Below are 18552 nucleotides of genomic sequence, written 5' to 3'. Positions count from 1 at the left end.
TTGTCGTAACTACTGGCCAGATCTGAATCAATTTTACCAGGGACAGACTCAGCTCGGCTCGATTCGCCTTGCATGTGGTACTTTACGTCTTGGTAACTACTCTCCGAATGTGGGCAAATTTGACGAGCCTTTGGTTTAGGGGATAAAAATTACTATACATAGTTTTTTCATTATTTAAAAAGCTGCCTCTAACTACGTGAAACTGCTAATTTGGCACCATTAACATGTTACTATCAAATAAATTAGAGCTGTAACATAATTTAATATCCTAATTATAAGAGAACAGTTCTATACTATTTTTATATGTAAAATGCACTATTAATAACATTTTCAAATAATATGTCTTATAGTTGGTAGTTTCTCTGCTAGAATAGATATGATTCCACGTAACATTTAGCTTCTTTCAGTTTCAATTTTTTAGAGTAAAATTGGGGTTTGGTTGCAAATCGTATAAAAATAATATTTTTAATTCTTTTTACAGTGGCCCCAATATTCGACAAGACACTTCTGCAAGACTTGGTCGTGCGTGCTGGACAGAAAATCAGTTATACTATTCCAATAGAGGCTTCACCACGTCCTGTTGCCAAATGGACTGTAAATGGCAAACCAATCGAAGCTGGACCACGGGTTGACATTCAAACATTTGAGAAACAAACATTATTTGAAATCCCGTTCTCTGTGCGTAGTGATACAGGAAAATACACTTTGACTCTAGAAAACAAGCTTGGAAGTTGTTCTGCTTCTGCTAATGTAACAGTTCTTGGTAAGTAAAAATATTTTATATTTGTTGGTTTGTATAAAATGTAATGTTCGTAGCTTCACGTTCAATAATAATAACAACAAAATATACAGCACTTTCTTTAAGAAAAATATTTCACTCTCAATTTTAGATTGGAAGTTTTAGTAAGCAAACTGCACTCTCCCCCTCCTCCTTTCTTAAACAAAAAGAAGATAGATAAAAGAAACAATTCATTTTCCTTTAAGTCATCCTTACTTAGAAATGAGACTTCAAAGTTTTTGAAGGTAGATAATTAGCGGCATTCAAAAGAAAAACTCAAAATCAAATCACAGTCCTGTACTTAGAAGTCCGAAATACTCAGAAAAGATATCTACGTATTGCTTACAATCGTTGTTTGTACTACCTAAATGTTTATATATATTATACTAAATCCTTCAAATACAGATTTATATATATACTCTAAGGTTTAAATTCAAATATTGCATTGACCTCCTTCATGGCTAAGCGGTTAGCGTACGCGCCTATGACGTGGGAGTCCCGAGTTCGATTTCCGGCGGGAGCTTATGTGGTTCGGATTCCACGTTAATCAGTAGGTTCCATCTCATATCTCATATAGCCTCGCTACTGAAAGGGGCGTTAAACTCGAACTCAACTCAACTCAAATGTTGCATTGAAGGAAGGCTGTATAATTTATAGAAATAAATGGTTGATGTTAAAACTCTTCCCTTTTTGCCTTATCTTAACTCTCGAATATTTTGACAATGGCCTCATAATGCAAAAATGTAGGATACAAAAAGTAGAAAGAAAATTTAATATATAATTTCTAATTTCAGAAAAAAAAAAGTTTTAGAGAAAGGTAATTAAAATCTGATTTAGTAAATTGAACTGACTATTGTCACTAAATGCGTGTAAAGTTATCTGTTTCCTGTAAAGTTGTGAGACTGAAAGCATATATTTTGTTTTTGTTCCAGATCGACCTTCACCACCACAAGGACCATTGGTTGTGTCTGATGTTACCAAAGAGAGTGCACGAATAACTTGGAAGATACCATTGGATGATGGCGGAAGTCCAATTTTGCATTATGTGATAGAGAAAATGGACGTGTCACGTGGAACATGGTCAGATGCTGGAATGTCATCATCTTTGAGCCATGAAGTTACTAGATTAGTTCATCGAAAAGAATATTTGTTTAGAGTGAAGGCCGTGAACAGCATTGGAGAATCTGATCCTCTGGAAGCCGACAGAAGCATCATTGCAAAGAATGAGTTCGGTATGCATTGTTATCTTTCATCTTTGTTCTTAGTTACGTTAGTTTATGATATAGTTCACTCTAAACTTGAATACTTTTGAAGAAAAAATGAAAATATCCTTTATATATTATTAATTCTTTCTGGTGTACATTGTACTTAGGTTGTCACGAGATAATATTGAAAAGGCAATAGGAAATTTATTCACTGGTTTCAGATATTACTACAATTAATTTTATATTTAAAAGATCTATTTTTGGATTCGTTTCTATAATCATTTTAAATGAAACTGTAGAGTATATGTAAAGAAGAAAACCAGCTTTCAGGTACTATACTGAGTTTTAATTGACAGTATATAAATAATTCCGTAACAAATGTTTTATTATGATTAGTAACATAAATTAACACTTATTAACTGGGTAAACTTCCATAACATTATCTCTGTTGTCTAACTTCCGTTTGTTCTAAAATAACCTTACTCATAAGTTATTCTGCTTGTTATATGCAGACGAGCCAGATGCACCAGGAAAGCCAAGAGTGGTTGACTGGGATAAAGATCATGTAGACTTGGAGTGGAATCCACCCAAGTTTGATGGTGGTTCACCAATCACTGGTTACATTATCCAGAAGAAAGAAAAGGGTAGTCCTTATTGGGTAAATGCCGTACAGGTTCCAGCAGGCCAGACAAATGTAAGTATTATATTTCATACTTTTCTTTTTAGATTAAAGCTTATATTTAATTGATTGACTGATTGTAGATTAACATGGCTTTTGAGTACCGATATTACGATTATGAGACGGAACCTACTACTTTAAGTACGATTCGGACCACTTCTCGGATTTGTGTTCGGGACAAGTCACCTTACCGGAGATCGAACCAAGAATCACGTGCATAGAAAACACGAAAGTTAGCCTCTCAACTACGAAGAGACACGACGAAGTAAGTCACCCAATCGAAAGTAGCTATAAATATTAAATATGAAATATTAAAGCTGTAGGTGTAAAGATGAATGATTTCTTTGGTAGAGCACTATTGTAGTATTCTCTTGCATACAATTATTGAATACACTTTTTAAAATATTAGTACAATTTCTTCGGTATTTTAAATACATGCCACAAAGAAATAAATAATTAATATTGCACTATAATTTTTATGATTTAGAGACAAAAATCTTTATGACAATTTATTGTAGTCCTATTTTAAACAAAAATCAAGTTGTTATTATTATTATTATTATTATTATTATTATTATTATTATTATTATTATTATTATTATTATTATTATTATTATTATTATTATTATTATGCAGTTCGGGAGTTTTTGGTATTTTTGTTTGTTTTAAAATGTGTACAGTTCGAAATAGAATTTGATAAACCCTGACATTATTATCTCTTGAGTGATTTGATTTACTAAGATATAGATTTCACTGTATTAAAGAACGTAATGTTTTCTTTGAACTGCAGAAACTGTACTTAAATTGGTTTATCCATTTCGAGGACACTGGTCCATGCATGAGTTATAAATTCTTTAAAAGATCACACAACAAATAGACTTGAAAAATTATGGAATTCATGCAGTTGATCTGAATTTTAGACATAAACCTATCATTCCCAAAGCAAGTTAGAGTGAATATAAGTTTTCTTTGAGTATAAAGTAAATGTTTAATTTCTGATTCACTACTTCTGTCTTCTCAGGGCACTGTACCGGACTTGACGGAAGGACAAGATTATGAATTCCGGGTGATAGCTGTTAATTCTGCTGGTCAGAGTGAGCCAAGTGAACCTTCAGATATTGTCACCGCTAAACCAAGATATTGTAAGTGCAAATCACAATAATTTGCACAATTATGAATGTGGATACATTAGTTTAAAGTTGTTAACAAAGCTTTGTTTTTGCACGCGAAACATGAGAAGTATATATTTGTAATTAGTAAATGTTATAAAACTTAGCCCAATTCTTCTTGGTTTCAGAAAGCGTATGCTTAATATTCTACAAATGAGCAGAAGTTAAATTTATTTGATACAATTCTTTCTTATTGATGCAAAGTTTTTCCATTTGCATACAATATTATGATATAATCTCTGTTCTCAATAGAGAGAAATATGTGGTGCGATATTCATAGAATACTTGCTTCTTATACGCAAAATAAAATAAAAAATATTTTTATGATTCAAAGTCTGTTCATAACTGGAATATATTTCAAATTGTATTTTAACGTTCAGTTTCACTCCGAGTCCTCAAACAATAACACTGTGTTTATTTTGTTTTTATAGTGGCTCCGAAGATCAAGACACCTCTTAATGATATTCGTATTAAGGCAGGCCAAATTATACACGTTGATATTGATTTCATTGGTGAACCTCCACCAGAAGTAACATGGACAGCTAGCAATCACAAGCTTCAGACGGATGAGCGAACCACAATCACTTCCATCGGCTATCACACAATTGTTCACACTGTTAACGCAAAGAGATCAGACAGTGGGTTGTACACTTTGATGCTAAGGAATAGTTCAGGTGTGGATGAAGGATCATTCCAGGTCGTTGTTTTAGGTAAGAAACCAACTTATTTTTGTGAATTGTTATTTTAATAAGTGTATGAAATAATTATTGTAATACACAAAATCTTCTCGAAACTGGTCTGGAGTAAAACTATATTCAAATAAAATTAGGTATTTGTGAAGGGAGTTTACTTTATCTTTTAAAGTAAGTTAAGACTTTGCATCCAACGATTTTAGACTATGGAATATTTTCTGGTTACCATATAGATATTTCACTTTGAGCAGTACAGTTGATAGAAAACAATAGATTGCTGGCTTGAAAACATTACTCAGTAGATGATATACTGTAACTGTCCGTTAAATTATTAAAAAAAACTACTTTATAATACAGAGAACTAAAGAAAAAGTAGTTTGTATATCTAAAAAAAAAAAGTAGAAAATGGTTCAATACGCACTTAGACAAATCACAGTAATTCTGAAAGAATGTGCAAAAGAAATAGTATGAAAGAAGGAGTTTTAACGGACAATGTACGTATTTCAATCGCCGAAACGAGTCAGAAATTTTAAGAGGTAGGCATAGGCTGAGAGAAAAATTTTGCAATTAACTTCAGAAAAGATTTGAATGATGCATAAGAACACAATCTCTCGATGAACATGAAGCACTTGTTAGACTTTCAAAAACAGCAAAGAAATGTAATGTAAGTAACTTTCCGTATGTTTACGAAGATCAGAGTGAGGAGTGTTTTTGAAAGAAAACTGGAATTCATGAACTGTAGATTACGAATTTTAAATAACCACTAACACAATTATTTCTCTCATTAATTGATTTTTCAAAGAATTACCGCTCATATCAATGATAAAAGTGCTCACGCTTTGATAAATGTATACTTGAGCTTTTTGTACTAATTTAAGAAGCCGGAAGCCAATAGAACTATTGTTAAACATATTTATTTATGGGATCATGAGAAAAACGACCTCAAATTTGAGACATGTATTTGCTTTTATCTCAATTGGATGGTTGAAGTTCACTATCCCTTTTAGCACCAAGGCTATATGCAATGTAAATCTATAGTTTAAGGTGGAATCCGAACCACCGTAATGCGTTCACATTTCAAGGCTCTTTCACCGGAAATCAAAGACGGTTCCCCTGCACCCAGTGTGCGCGTGCGCTAGTTTCTAGACCAGCTGGGAGTGCTGATTCTCCCTCGGATATTATTGATAACAAGTTATTTCTTTAAATGTTTTATTTTGTAAATATTTATTTTGCATCGTAAACATTAAAAAAAAATACTAAGACAATTCATGTGTAGTTAGGTGTTTAACGTAGATATCATTACTTAGGAACAATCAATAGTGAGTAATTACAAAACAATAGCCTGAAAAAGTTGACAGTATAATTATGTTTTAGACAGGTATATTTTAGACATGTGTTCAAATGCGAATAATTGTGCTTAATCACTTTTTTACACTCCCGTAGTTTTAAGCAGATACTAAATAAACACAACAAAGCGGAAGGAAAAGTTTTCACTTAGCGCTTAGCTTCATATAAGCAGTTTGATATATGAGCAACTTCTACATCGTTTTCTTGCCTTTTATAAGTTATAGAGTGATGATATTGGCATTGGTCAAAACCTAAGAGGATGGTCATTGGTTTGGCCAGTGGCCACCAATTAATATCGGTACCAAATTATTTACTATCCTCTTAGGTATTGATTAACACCACTGCCATCCCTCTATAACTTACCGTTCCCGTTATATTGGCCAAAAGATAGTTCAGATTTCGGAAGATTTAAAGAGCCATATCTCGGGAATCGTAAGTCACAGAGAAATTATATTGGTGTTGATCAATACCTAAGAGGATGGTAAACATTTTGGTACCAAATAGTAACCGGTGGCCACTGATCAACTGGCTACTGGCCAACTGGCCACCGTTCCCCAGATATTGGCGAAAAAAGTTCGAATTTCGGGAGATTTAAGGAGCCATATCTCGGGAACTGTAAATCATAGAGAGATGATATTTTGCGATTTTTTGCGAGAAACAGAACAAGGTGCGGATTAAATATTTACTTTTACATATAGGAACAATCACAGCTATTCTTCCCGCTCCATCTCTCCATTCTTTTTAAATTCGTTCTGGCAATGCTCTTGGAGCATTCTCAACTGGTTTTATTTGCATTTGCATTTTAAAATGATATTAACTTTTAGTTAATTATTTTAGTAACGAACAGGAAGTTTATTAAGAAAAAGTATTTGTAGATGATTAATTTAATTTTACGGTACAATATACGGAAGGAATATCTTCTTTCTGATCAATAGTATCTGATACCGGTATATAAGCAAAGGCTATATCCCAAATTTGAGGTCATTTTACTCGTGACGGATATGGACGGATATGTTTGACAATAATTCTTTTGAATTTTGCACCTTAAAATTAGCATAGGAAGCGCAATTAGAAATTAATCTAAGTGTGGACACTTTTGCTATTGGAACCAACAATTATTCTTTAATTAGTTTCTAGAGTTTGCTGATGTTTCAGTCTATCTCAAACTTCAAATGAGATTTCTTTTAAAAAGAAATTGTTTAAAGTAACGTTCTGGGTCTTTATTTATGATAATTCCCAATACTTCCATGTATGACTAAGGACTCTGAAAATACTTTAGACAGGATGAGTAGCTTCAAATATTGAGCCTGGGATAACCCAATCATAAAATAAACACAGTATTGTCTATTCCACCACTATTGTTTTTTAAAAACTTAATAAGTAACTAACATCACATACTTCTTGATGACTTGTAAGCTTTCGGAGTTTGCGAAGAAACTAGTTCAATATATAAAGTCAGCAAAATTTGGCAAATCGCAATCGGGTAGTAATGCAGCCTCCAACACTAATATTCACTATTGTAGTTCTGCCTAACACATCGATTGTCAAAAACATTATTTGCATTATCTGCGGGATTTCAATTTTTATTCCAATTTTACGATTAACTTACTTTATGGGTGTCCATTTGTGTAAGTGTGCTTGTCCTCCGTGTATTGTGTGGTACCAAATAATGATTATAGGGAACTGGACGGCAATCTTATTTAGTGTTTGATAACATTGTGTAAGCAGAGCAGGAGGCAATGAAAGCGATTTTTTCCCATCTTCCAACTCTACATCTGAGTGTACATCAAATCAGCTGACAAAGAATCAACATGTAGGATTCATAAAAACACTTGACATGTCCGAAATGCTGATCTTTCCAGAAAAAAATAATAATATAGGACTTCATCTTACAAGTACCAATGGCATAAATTTACTTTTCATGGAATCGTATTATATTATCAAATGGAATTTTAAGTTCGAGGGAAGGTGTCCCCATCTCTGAATATGAATTTATAACATGTTCAATTTTGCTATTTCATTTTTGCATTCAATTTTTAAATATGAATTTTTCAAAAGCCAATTGTATTATCTGATCTCTTTTAACTTTATAAATATATTCAAATTATCTGTGTTGTTTGCTTACAGATCGTCCAGGACCACCAGAAGGACCTCTCGAATATGAGGAAATTACTTCTTCAAGTGTTACTCTTTCTTGGAAACCACCTAAGGATAATGGTGGTAGTGAAATAACGTAAGTACATTTCCAAATTCCTTTACATCAACTGTTAAAATTTACCTTGATCCTGTTTGCTACGAAGATACAATGCAGAACATAATAACATATATGTACTTTATGTCGGCCACCAAAATACACAGTATACTTTTTCTTATATTTTTTAATAAAAATTTTCGAACAAAAAACTCTAAGCTTCATATATGAATGCACGAATGCCTAGAGAAATGCACCTAGAATGTCAACCATTGCTGACTATGGAAAGTATAAGGAATTTGAGTTCAAATCTCTGCGCCAAAGTACCTTGTGTATGGGGTTACTTTAACCCATCTGTACTTTTTCAATGACAGAGCATAGTTAACCGTGATCAATGTTGCACTGTTAATGTACACGTAAACTAACATTTGAAGCAATTTTGACAATAATTACAAGTAAAATGTGCTAATCGTAAAAGAATCGTTCTTTATTTGATTTTTCTGCCCAATACTGGCCTTTAATTACTATGTATTTCAACAGTACTTATTACGTTTTTATTATGTTCAATGTATTGATTTTAAACTTCATGCATAACTTAAGAAGCAAAAGCTTGCAAATATGATTGTGTAGCAGGTCAAACCATGCCAAGTTTGATCCTGATAGGAAGAATTCGGTGGATGACTTTTCACTTTTGAAAATATGATTAAAAATTTTACTGCCCATAACTTGCGAACTGAAAGTCTGCACAACATACTATCACACACTTACATAGTAAGTCAAGGTGTGACATCATGCCAAGTATAATTTAGATCTGGTAAGTTTGGTGTGTGACTTTTTGTTTTCGAAAATATGATTCAAAATTCAACCGCCCAGAAATCAGGAACAGAAAGCTTGCAGAACATAATATTCCACACGCTTATATAACAGGTCAACGTCTACCATCATACCAAGATTAATCCCGATCGGGTGGGTTCAGTGTACGATATTTTGGTTTTGAAAATATGATTCAAAATTCGATCACCCATAATTTGGAAACCGAAATCCTACACAGCATAGTACTACACACGCCTATATCTATATCAGCGCTTCTATCAGCATGCCAAGTTTGATCCCGATTGAAAACTATGGTAAATGACTTTGTTTTCGAAAATATGACTCAGAATATGACAACCCATAACTTTGAAAGCCTACACAACATGGTATTTCACACGCTTCTATAACAAGTGATACCATGCGAAATTTGATCCTGATTGAATGAGTCCGGTATACCACTTTTGTTTTCGAACATATAACTCAAAATTTGAGCGCCTATTAATTCGGGAAGCAAAATCCTGCACAACATAATATTTCATATTCTTTAGTAGCATGACATAGTCTGTCACCATGCCAAATTTGATCCCGATCAGATAAGTTCGGTTGAACTCGTGCAATATATAATGTCCTTGATTTTTGAGGGAGAAATCAAATTAAGGACGCTAAAATTAAGGAGTGTGATTATTTTTATGTTCACTTGTGACAAATCGGCATAAAGTTCTCACAACAACACTACTCTATCTATTTCATAACAAATACCTCAAACGATATCGACATCACACAACATTGATGTAATTAGTCCTGGTAGTGGGAGATGTTACCAAAATTTCGACTTCTCATGGCGTTATTCAATAATCGACCTACATTTAAACTGTTATGTTGGGGCATTTCAAAGGTATTTTCTGTATATAAAAGTAAGATTGTCAATTTTCCCCGGTTCATGGTAATTTAATCCATCGCCACGATTTAACAAATGGTGTTTCTTAATGGTATGAAAATAAGCACAATTGATCACTAGTTTTAACCATAAGTTGAATAAGATTTTCCTAACTATAAGTCTTGATAGAAGCTAAAACCACACCAAATTTTTGTGTAACTTTGAATCAGAATGATTCAGAAGTAGGACATATTAAACTAGTCATCTCTGTAACTTGATCTTTTCATTAAAGGAATACTTATATACGGTCATTTAAAATACAAACGACTCAAAGGAGAAAGCGGAAACAGGACTACCAAAAAAGAAAAAAATAACCTGTTATTCTGTTAGTCAAAGCACACGTGCAGTTAATCACTCAAAACTCGTTCTTCTACAACTGATAATATTTGATAAAAGGAAGCAAGTTGAAACTCGTTTAACAAACAAGGAGCTAAACACACAGACACACACACATTCAATCGATATGATCTCATTTCAGTTTCCTTGTAGATGAATAATTTAGGTTATATTTTAGATTTATATGTTTTAAATAATAGTCATTTTTAAATCTATATTCATCATTATATTTATTTTGACATGACATTATATCAAAATTTGAATACCATGATTTTAGTATAATGGCAAATCTGAGTTACACATTTAGTCTTATTTTTGTCAACAGGAGATTAATTCTAGTTCTTTTCTTTGTTTCTAATATTAAAAATAAAACTATCAAATATTGTTTCTACTTTTAGTGGTTATGTCATAGAGAAACGAGATTTAACTCATGGTGGTGGATGGGTGCCAGCAGTGAATTTTGTAAGTCCAAAGTATAATCATGCTACTGTTCCTCGCTTATTGGAAGGTACAAAATATGAGTTCCGTGTCTGTGCAGAAAATCTCCAGGGAAGATCAGATCCTCTTACTACAGATAAACCCATTATTGCAAAGAACCAATTCGGTAAGTTTCTAATAATATCAGGTTATTTGTAAATAAGTAGACAGTAAAAAGAATTTGGTATTCTATTATTGTTCTCATTCGTTTATGATGTTACAATTAATGAAAATAAACAAACAGGTTAAACAACTGACACCGAAACAATATAGAAATAGACCATAACACTGTTAATAAAGGCACATGATCTAAATACTATATAACAAGACACTTGCAGTCTCTTATTTATAAGCCACACTTGCTTACTACAGTAAATTTAAATTTTATTTGCTTGTAGGATCTATTTTATATTCAGGAATAAATACTGACTAATATTAGAAATTTGTTCTTTAAATTTACTTGATACATCCAAAAGTTTAAAAAAAGGAAAGAAAAAATCCGAAGTTGAATCATAATTCAAAATTAAATAGAAAAATTTACTGTTATTAACTTTGCAAAATCTTTGATAAGTTTCTAGCAAGCATAGCTAAGTTGTCTGTAGTCCTGTGAATTAGTCCTCGAGTAATTGAGGCGCCTAGTATCAAAATCCGCCACATCCATTTCGCTTAGTTTCGAGTAATCTCACAAAACGTGCAGTGAAGCTCAATATACACGCGTACAAAGTCCCATATTTGAACTAGTTTTTTAGTATGAAATATTAAGCTTTTAAACAAAATACTGTTTCCATGGAATTCCTTTACATCAAATATATAACAAGCGATATATAACTCAATTTTGGTAAAAAGTGGCGGCGTTTATGATAATACTTGATTATTATGATAATACTTGATAGTATTATGATTAGTGGCGGCGTTTGATACTAAGCACCTCAATTAAAGACTAAAGATGAATAAGTTTTCCTGAGACACCTATGGATTGAGTCGAATAGATAAATATAGTGTACTAATGAAGACTGGTGAAAACTAAATATTTTTACTATCTATAACATTAATTCACAGAAGAACTTATTTCAAATTATTCTTACAGACGTTCCTGGACGTCCTGGAAGGCCAGAAGCTATTGACAGTGATAAAGATCATATCAAGATTAAGTGGACTCCACCTATTAGCAATGGTGGTTCACCAATTGTTGGATATGATGTTGAAAGGCGCGATAGATACACAGGACGATGGGTGAAACTAAACAGGGATCCTGTAAAGGTAAACATTATTTTAAAAAATGGTGCAATATTTTTTATTAAATATAGAAACTTTAACATCTTTATGATTATAGGTATTCTAAGTACGAAAGTTTATATAGTAAGAATTCGAACAGTGAAAGTTATATCCATTTTACATCTGTAAATTGACCTATTTGATTAGTGTTATTTACGTAAATATTGTCAAAAATTTATGCTAAATTTTAATAAATGACAGATAGTAATGTATGAAATAGAATATATCAAGTTGAAGAAAGTATAGTGATCAAATTAACAACAAAAAGATTATTACCCCAATTCAAATTTAATAGTGTTTATTTTCTTAATTATGAACCCTAACGTTAAACTTGGCTATTTATCTTACTAGCACTTGGAGTTCTACGATGATAAAGTACAGGAAGGTCATCAATACGAGTACAGAGTCACTGCTGTAAATGCCGCCGGACCAGGAAAACCAAGTGATACATCTCATCCATTCGGTGCAAAACCAATGCGAGGTATGTCGCAATATAATGAGCATCTTATTTCACAACAGTTGATTCAAAGTTAACAATTTGAATCTAATCAGATTTTATTATATATCGTCAAATTTAACCTTTTGCTCTTATGATTTCTTTTAAACCTTCAATCTATGTGTGCATGTACTTTATATAGTATATTAAATTTTAATGTGTAAAATTTTAATCAAAATGTAGCCTTTTTTAATGTTTCTGATTTGCTGATGAAGTTAGGTATTTCTTTTTCAAATACTGAAAAGGCCTTAGTTTATAAAAAAAGAAGAAAAAGAAAAGAAAAATCGATTAACAATGTTGTAGCATTAATAAGAAACTGTCAATTTCTAAAACTCTTAAATTGCAATTATCAGTCAATTTGATATAACATTGATTAGTGTGATTTCTAAATTAACAGATTAACAAAAATGCTATCTAAGATTTAATTATCTAGAATTTTAGAAATTTCTCTGAGAATAAGTCCGCTTCAATTTAATTATTATATAAAAAAGTTGGTTTGGTTTGATTTGACGAATTTCAACACGAAGGCTATATGAGACGTAGACCACAAGTTAATGTAGGATTCAAACCATACGAATTCCCACGAAAATCAAACTTGGGTCTTCCATACCACGATGAGCTCAAGGAGCTTTATGTTAAGTCAGGGATATTGCGGAATTTATATAAATGAAGATCTGAAGCAAATTAAGATCTAAGTGCTATTTGAACAGTTTTGAGATAATGATGTTTTTTCTCGAGAATTTGTGCCATGCACATACACCTCACGTATTCTATTGACAATGATCTGGACCACTACGCACAGGTTTGGCGCTTAGATCCGAATATATTTAAACTGGCTTGGCCTATAGACCATCATTCCGATTATAATTCGAAACTTCAGAAAATGGGACTTAGATCGAAATTTACTTCAGGTCTTTAAATATATTATAATGCAGGTACATTTACATTTAGTTTGATTCTATATAATTTTATTATTGATCGCATATCACTCATTATATATGTTTCGTTTATTTTTTAATAATTTATCACATTTATTCCATTTCACTCAAGCATAACACAATCAAATTAAGTAAATTGGTTTTGTTTATTTCATAATTTCAACTTTTATCATCTTACAGAAAAACCGAAGTTATACTTGGACGGACTGATTGGAAAGAAGATCAAAGTACGAGCTGGAGAACCTATCAATATTCAGATTCCATTGTCAGGTGCACCAATTCCAACAGTTGAATGGACGAGAAACAGTCTTAAATTGCCTGAATCTAATAGAATCTCAGTGAGTAGCAAGTTTTGTTCATTATTCTAGTTTATAGCGAAAGTATTAAATAAAATGTATACACGAATTTTTCGAAAGGTATACAGTAAATTTCAAATATGTCTAAACATATTTTAATATGATCATTTGTACTTCTTTATTGAAGAAACGCAACTGCTTTATTCCACAGGTATATATTAATTAGTAACATACTATTCTCAAGAATGAATTATTTGAAAATGTTGTAGGTTGGACTCTATTCAACTGAAGTATGGATCTAGAGACGTAATTTTAGTATCACAAATAATTTATCATAACGTTGGGAAGGTTAAACTCATATTTTGTGTTAAACAAAGAAGGAGATGCAAGAGTTCACTTACTTTTTGATGAAGGAGAGCAGAGAAAGTTTCCTTTCATTGTATTACAAATACTCTTATGATATATAAAAGATATATACTTCAACGCAAATATATACTACATCATTTGTTTTATAGCAATCCTATTAATAACTATTTTTTTTATCAAGCATAGTCCACCAGTCTTGTTGAAAGAACCCTTTACTAATGCACATAAGTACGTAAGATTTAAAACACGGGTTTGCAACAAAGATTATAAAAGAATAAAAACTAAACTTTCAGCATCTGTGAATAAAATTATAGAGCACTTGAAAGGAAGATGGGAGTTCAGTTTTAAATCATTATAGTTCCTTTGCAATACATTGTTTAGTGTATACTGTAAAATTAAATTTGAAATATATTAATTATCTGTCAGTTTAGTATTGTAAATTCTTTATTATAACATTCTTATTTGTTAATAATACAAGTATTTTATTTTTCCAGTATGATACAACTAGTGATAATACTAAATTGAGAATTGAGGCATCAACCAGACATGATTCTGGCAAATATACAATAACAGCAAAGAATGACTTTGGTAAGGACTCAGCTGACATCGAAGTAGTAGTTGTAGACAGACCAGGACCACCAAAGGGTCCACTCACATACACAGCGACTACCCAAGAAAGTGTGTCACTATCTTGGAAACCACCAGATGATGATGGTGGTGGTGATATTCAAGGTAAATGCATTATTTTCACCAGAAAAACAAAATAATTTAATAGTTACATTGTTCGTTGTAGGGGCTATGATTTTTCAAACATAAATGAGTCGCCTATGAATAACAATATTGAAACATAATAAGAGAATTATTACAGACAAAAGTTACATGTCACTTACTTACAAACATTTTATTGGAAGTCATACCCTATTCACCCCGATATTTAACATATACATTAAATCCCACTTCTACCATACTTCTTCATAAAAATGATTTTGAATAGTTTTATTTAATATTTCCTAAGTAATTCAGTATAGATACTTGATAGAATCTGTATACAAAAAAGTAAAATATAAAGACAGCAAAAATACCAATATATATAACTTATTTGTTGGTACCAAATCATTTTTATCATATTCGGTGTTAAAAATATTAATTTTCTTCCATTTATATCTAGTACACACTTCACTACATTGATTGAATTTACTGTCTCTTCTTTTCAGTTTGATTCAGTGTATAGATATGTTTTATTACGTTTTTGGACAAATATCCCCTTAACAGATTTTATATATCTTGAACTAACAAAGTCCCTTCAGACTGTTAACAGTAGATTTTATGACAATTTAATATTCTGATGGTAAAGTGACTACAAACTCTATAAAGCTCCAATATAATGTGCCTTAAATGTCTCAGCCTCTTTGTTTAGTCTATCATGATGCTTCAGAAATACTACAGCACCATTTAAGTGCCAAAGAATATGAACCTAAAATCAAGGCAATATGAATCCCTCGAGCAATTGACTTCCGAACTTATCGTTTCACGACCGTACAATGAGCCTACTGCAGATTGACGTTGGTACATTAATGAGATACATAACAGTGGGAGTTGTTAAAGTTTCCTGAACCATAATATAGTTTTTGTGCATTTTAACAATGATTTTGACGGAATTTTTCATAGTTCAAATGCTTTATAGAATAAAAAATATTCCTGTTTTTCATTATAAAGATTATTTTGTCATTTTATATTCACATGCCTATACATTCCGTAGAATATGGAATTGCATACATTCCGTGGAATACGGAATTGGACTGAAAAAGTTTCTCTGAGATAGCTGAATATTAAAAATACCTAAACTGATTAGTTTCTTAATTTTGAGAATTTCGTGGAATTCACTGTTTTTTTCTACCAAGTGTCACAATTGAAAAATAATTTGCACAGAACTTCTAATTTCTTTACTGAAGTACATAAGTGCAACCAGAAAGCAAGCAGTTTTACACCTCTATAGCAAGCAGAAAACTATGCATGGGTCTATTTTAAATTTCAATAATCTAAATTTCAACTTCTTCCTCATCCCTTCTTCTAATAGTAAGACAGAAAGATGGAGGTGTAAATGATAAACTAAAACTTGTAAATATATAATCAGTTGTTACATTATGGATTTTTATCCTTTTTCTGAAATCATAACGGAATATTTGTTGTTAACATTGTCGTATTGAACATTATGATTTGCTGAGCGTGTAAATAAGAAACATATTAACACATATTTACAGGATATGTTATTGAGATGACTGAATATGGAGTTGATAGTTGGAAGCCAGTACCAGGATTCTGTCCGAAACCAGAATTTACTGTCAAGGGCTTGACAGAAGGTAAACGTTACGTTTTCCGAGTGAGAGCAGAAAATATCTATGGCGTAGGAGAGCCACTGGAAGGAAAACCTGTTGTTGCTAAGAGTCCATTCGATCCTCCAGATGCACCTGGTACTCCTGAAATTACTGCGTATAGTCCAAGCAGTTGTTCGTTGTGTTGGACACCACCTATAAACACTGGTGGAAAGCCAATTACAGGTGCGTATTTTAAAGTTCTTCTTAAAGTTTTAACATAATTTACGTGAATAAGATTTCTTGTAACAAACATGCAGTTTACTGAAGTTTACTTTTGTTCAAGAACAAGTAAATATGATTTGATAGTCATAATTTCTTCTGTTGGTTGTAAAATGTAGAATACACTTCCACTTTTAATCAAGATTTCTTTCATAATACTTTGTCAATGCAATCACTAAGTATTTTTATAAAAGTAAATAAACGTGTTTAAAATCATCAGTGAATCTAAGTTAGAACGTGCGTTATTAAGATCAAAGTTTGTTAATAATTTCAGTACTTCCTAAAATAAGATAATCAAGTTAAACAGAATTACGTCATTATTTTATCCAACTTTCTACAGTTTTCAGAAGTAAACGTTGCTTGTGGCGGGTTTTTCATGAGTTAATCTTCAATGTCAATTCAGGTCACCAGTGGCCCAGTTAGTTTTTATATATTTGACTCGGACCACCGCTAGGCCGATCGGCGACTAGTATTGGGAGTCACATATTTGGATGAAATTATATTCTAGGTATCTAATGGTAACAACACTAACCATTAGATGGGAGTGTTTCCAACTTTAAAAAAATAGATACCTAGATTTTCGCAATCTTATGTAGAACACTTAAAATCCGCGATGATGGGAAAATATGAAAGCCTTTGTGATAGTGGTCGAACCATACGGAATAAGCTAAATAATATAATTCATAGGGTTTCACCTTATTCAGTTTCAATTAATCTCCAGTTGTTTCTCTTGCTTAACTTCATAATTCTAGTATTATAATAATAATAATAGTATAATAAATTCATCTTTTCAGATTTTATACTCATGTTTCAAACCAATGATTTTTCTGTTATAAAAATAGAAAGATCATATATTTTATTGAATAAATACAATTGAGAACATTTCACCGGTTATCATTTTCATTACAATTGCAAGAATAATTACAATTTTAATATATAATTGGTTGAATTATTATAATAAATGCTCTCTACTTTATTCTTAAAGGTTATTATGTTGAAAAGCGTGAGAGAGGAGGTGAATGGATTAAGGTAAATAACTATCCAACTCCAAATACCAGTTTCACTGTTCAAGATCTTCGAGAAGGCTCTCGCTATGAATTCCGTGTCACAGCCGTCAATGAAGCTGGTCCAGGCAAGCCTAGTAAACCAACTGAACCACTCACTGCTCAAGCTCAACGATGTAAGTTTGTTTTACCAATATGAATGTAATGTTTTATTATTAAATATATCCAGATAGATATAGTTCCATCCTTAGCACGCGTTAATTGTATTTGTTCTAAGTATTTTTTTTTTTCTTTTTTTAAGTTTCGGCTTTATGTTAATATTTTTACTTTCAAGTTACAATGGAAGTGAAAAGTCTTCTGATCATTAAACAATTCAAAATTCCAACAGATTTAGAGATGTATGACATCCGAAGAAAGTGTCTTTTGGAAGTATGACTGATTGTATGCACAGAAGCCTTAATGGTGAACCGTTTAAAGTATTGACACCAAATTTTAAACTCAAGCTTTTCTATGAGATTCCATAGGGAACTTTTAGAATCATCCTCCACACCTCAAACCTAACGATAGTTTACTGGAAGGTAAAAATCGGAAATCTCAATTTTCTTGAAAATGGCTCTAGCGACAATGTTTAAATTTCATCAATAATTCCATAGTTTAGACCACTTATTTCTCAGGGAAGAATTCTGGAGGGATACTTTATTGGTGGAGTGGATTTTTAGAATGATTTTCCTAAACAAACGAAAATTGTTTGAGCAATTTTGTTCATATTTCGTAAGCATTAACAATCCTCCAATGTCTCATAACTAACTGTCTTGCAATAATAAATAAAGGGCAGTTTCTTGTTGAGGCTGTTTTTCTATAAGGAACTCCGGCGATATTGTTAATATTTTATTAACAATCTTACTTATGACGTGAGTAATTTTTCTTGAAAAGTTCCAGGAATGGTTTATTGGCAAGGG

General features: G+C 31.9%; 1 protein-coding gene across 50 annotated transcripts in view; it reads left to right on the top strand.

Annotated features, from left to right (window-relative positions):
• bt (projectin protein bent) overlaps window positions 1-18552 on the top strand; it is a 437567-nt gene that overhangs the window by 344093 nt on the left and 74922 nt on the right. For all 50 annotated transcript variants that reach the window (XM_081762406.1, XM_081762402.1, XM_081762405.1 and 47 more), the window contains 13 exons: window positions 482-763; window positions 1711-2010; window positions 2496-2677; window positions 3684-3804; window positions 4263-4541; window positions 7998-8103; window positions 10546-10751; window positions 11712-11884; window positions 12251-12380; window positions 13514-13671; window positions 14490-14727; window positions 16257-16553; window positions 17575-17769. In XM_081762406.1, coding sequence (XP_081618532.1) covers window positions 482-763; window positions 1711-2010; window positions 2496-2677; window positions 3684-3804; window positions 4263-4541; window positions 7998-8103; window positions 10546-10751; window positions 11712-11884; window positions 12251-12380; window positions 13514-13671; window positions 14490-14727; window positions 16257-16553; window positions 17575-17769 — 2667 coding nt within the window. The remainder of the gene's footprint in view (window positions 1-481; window positions 764-1710; window positions 2011-2495; window positions 2678-3683; window positions 3805-4262; window positions 4542-7997; window positions 8104-10545; window positions 10752-11711; window positions 11885-12250; window positions 12381-13513; window positions 13672-14489; window positions 14728-16256; window positions 16554-17574; window positions 17770-18552) is intronic.

The sequence above is a fragment of the Thermobia domestica genome, chromosome 6 (assembly GCF_964235325.1).
Source record: "Thermobia domestica chromosome 6, izTheDome1.hap1.1, whole genome shotgun sequence".
Lineage (NCBI taxonomy): Eukaryota > Metazoa > Arthropoda > Insecta > Zygentoma > Lepismatidae > Thermobia > Thermobia domestica.
This window is presented reverse-complemented; position numbering and strand designations above follow the sequence as displayed.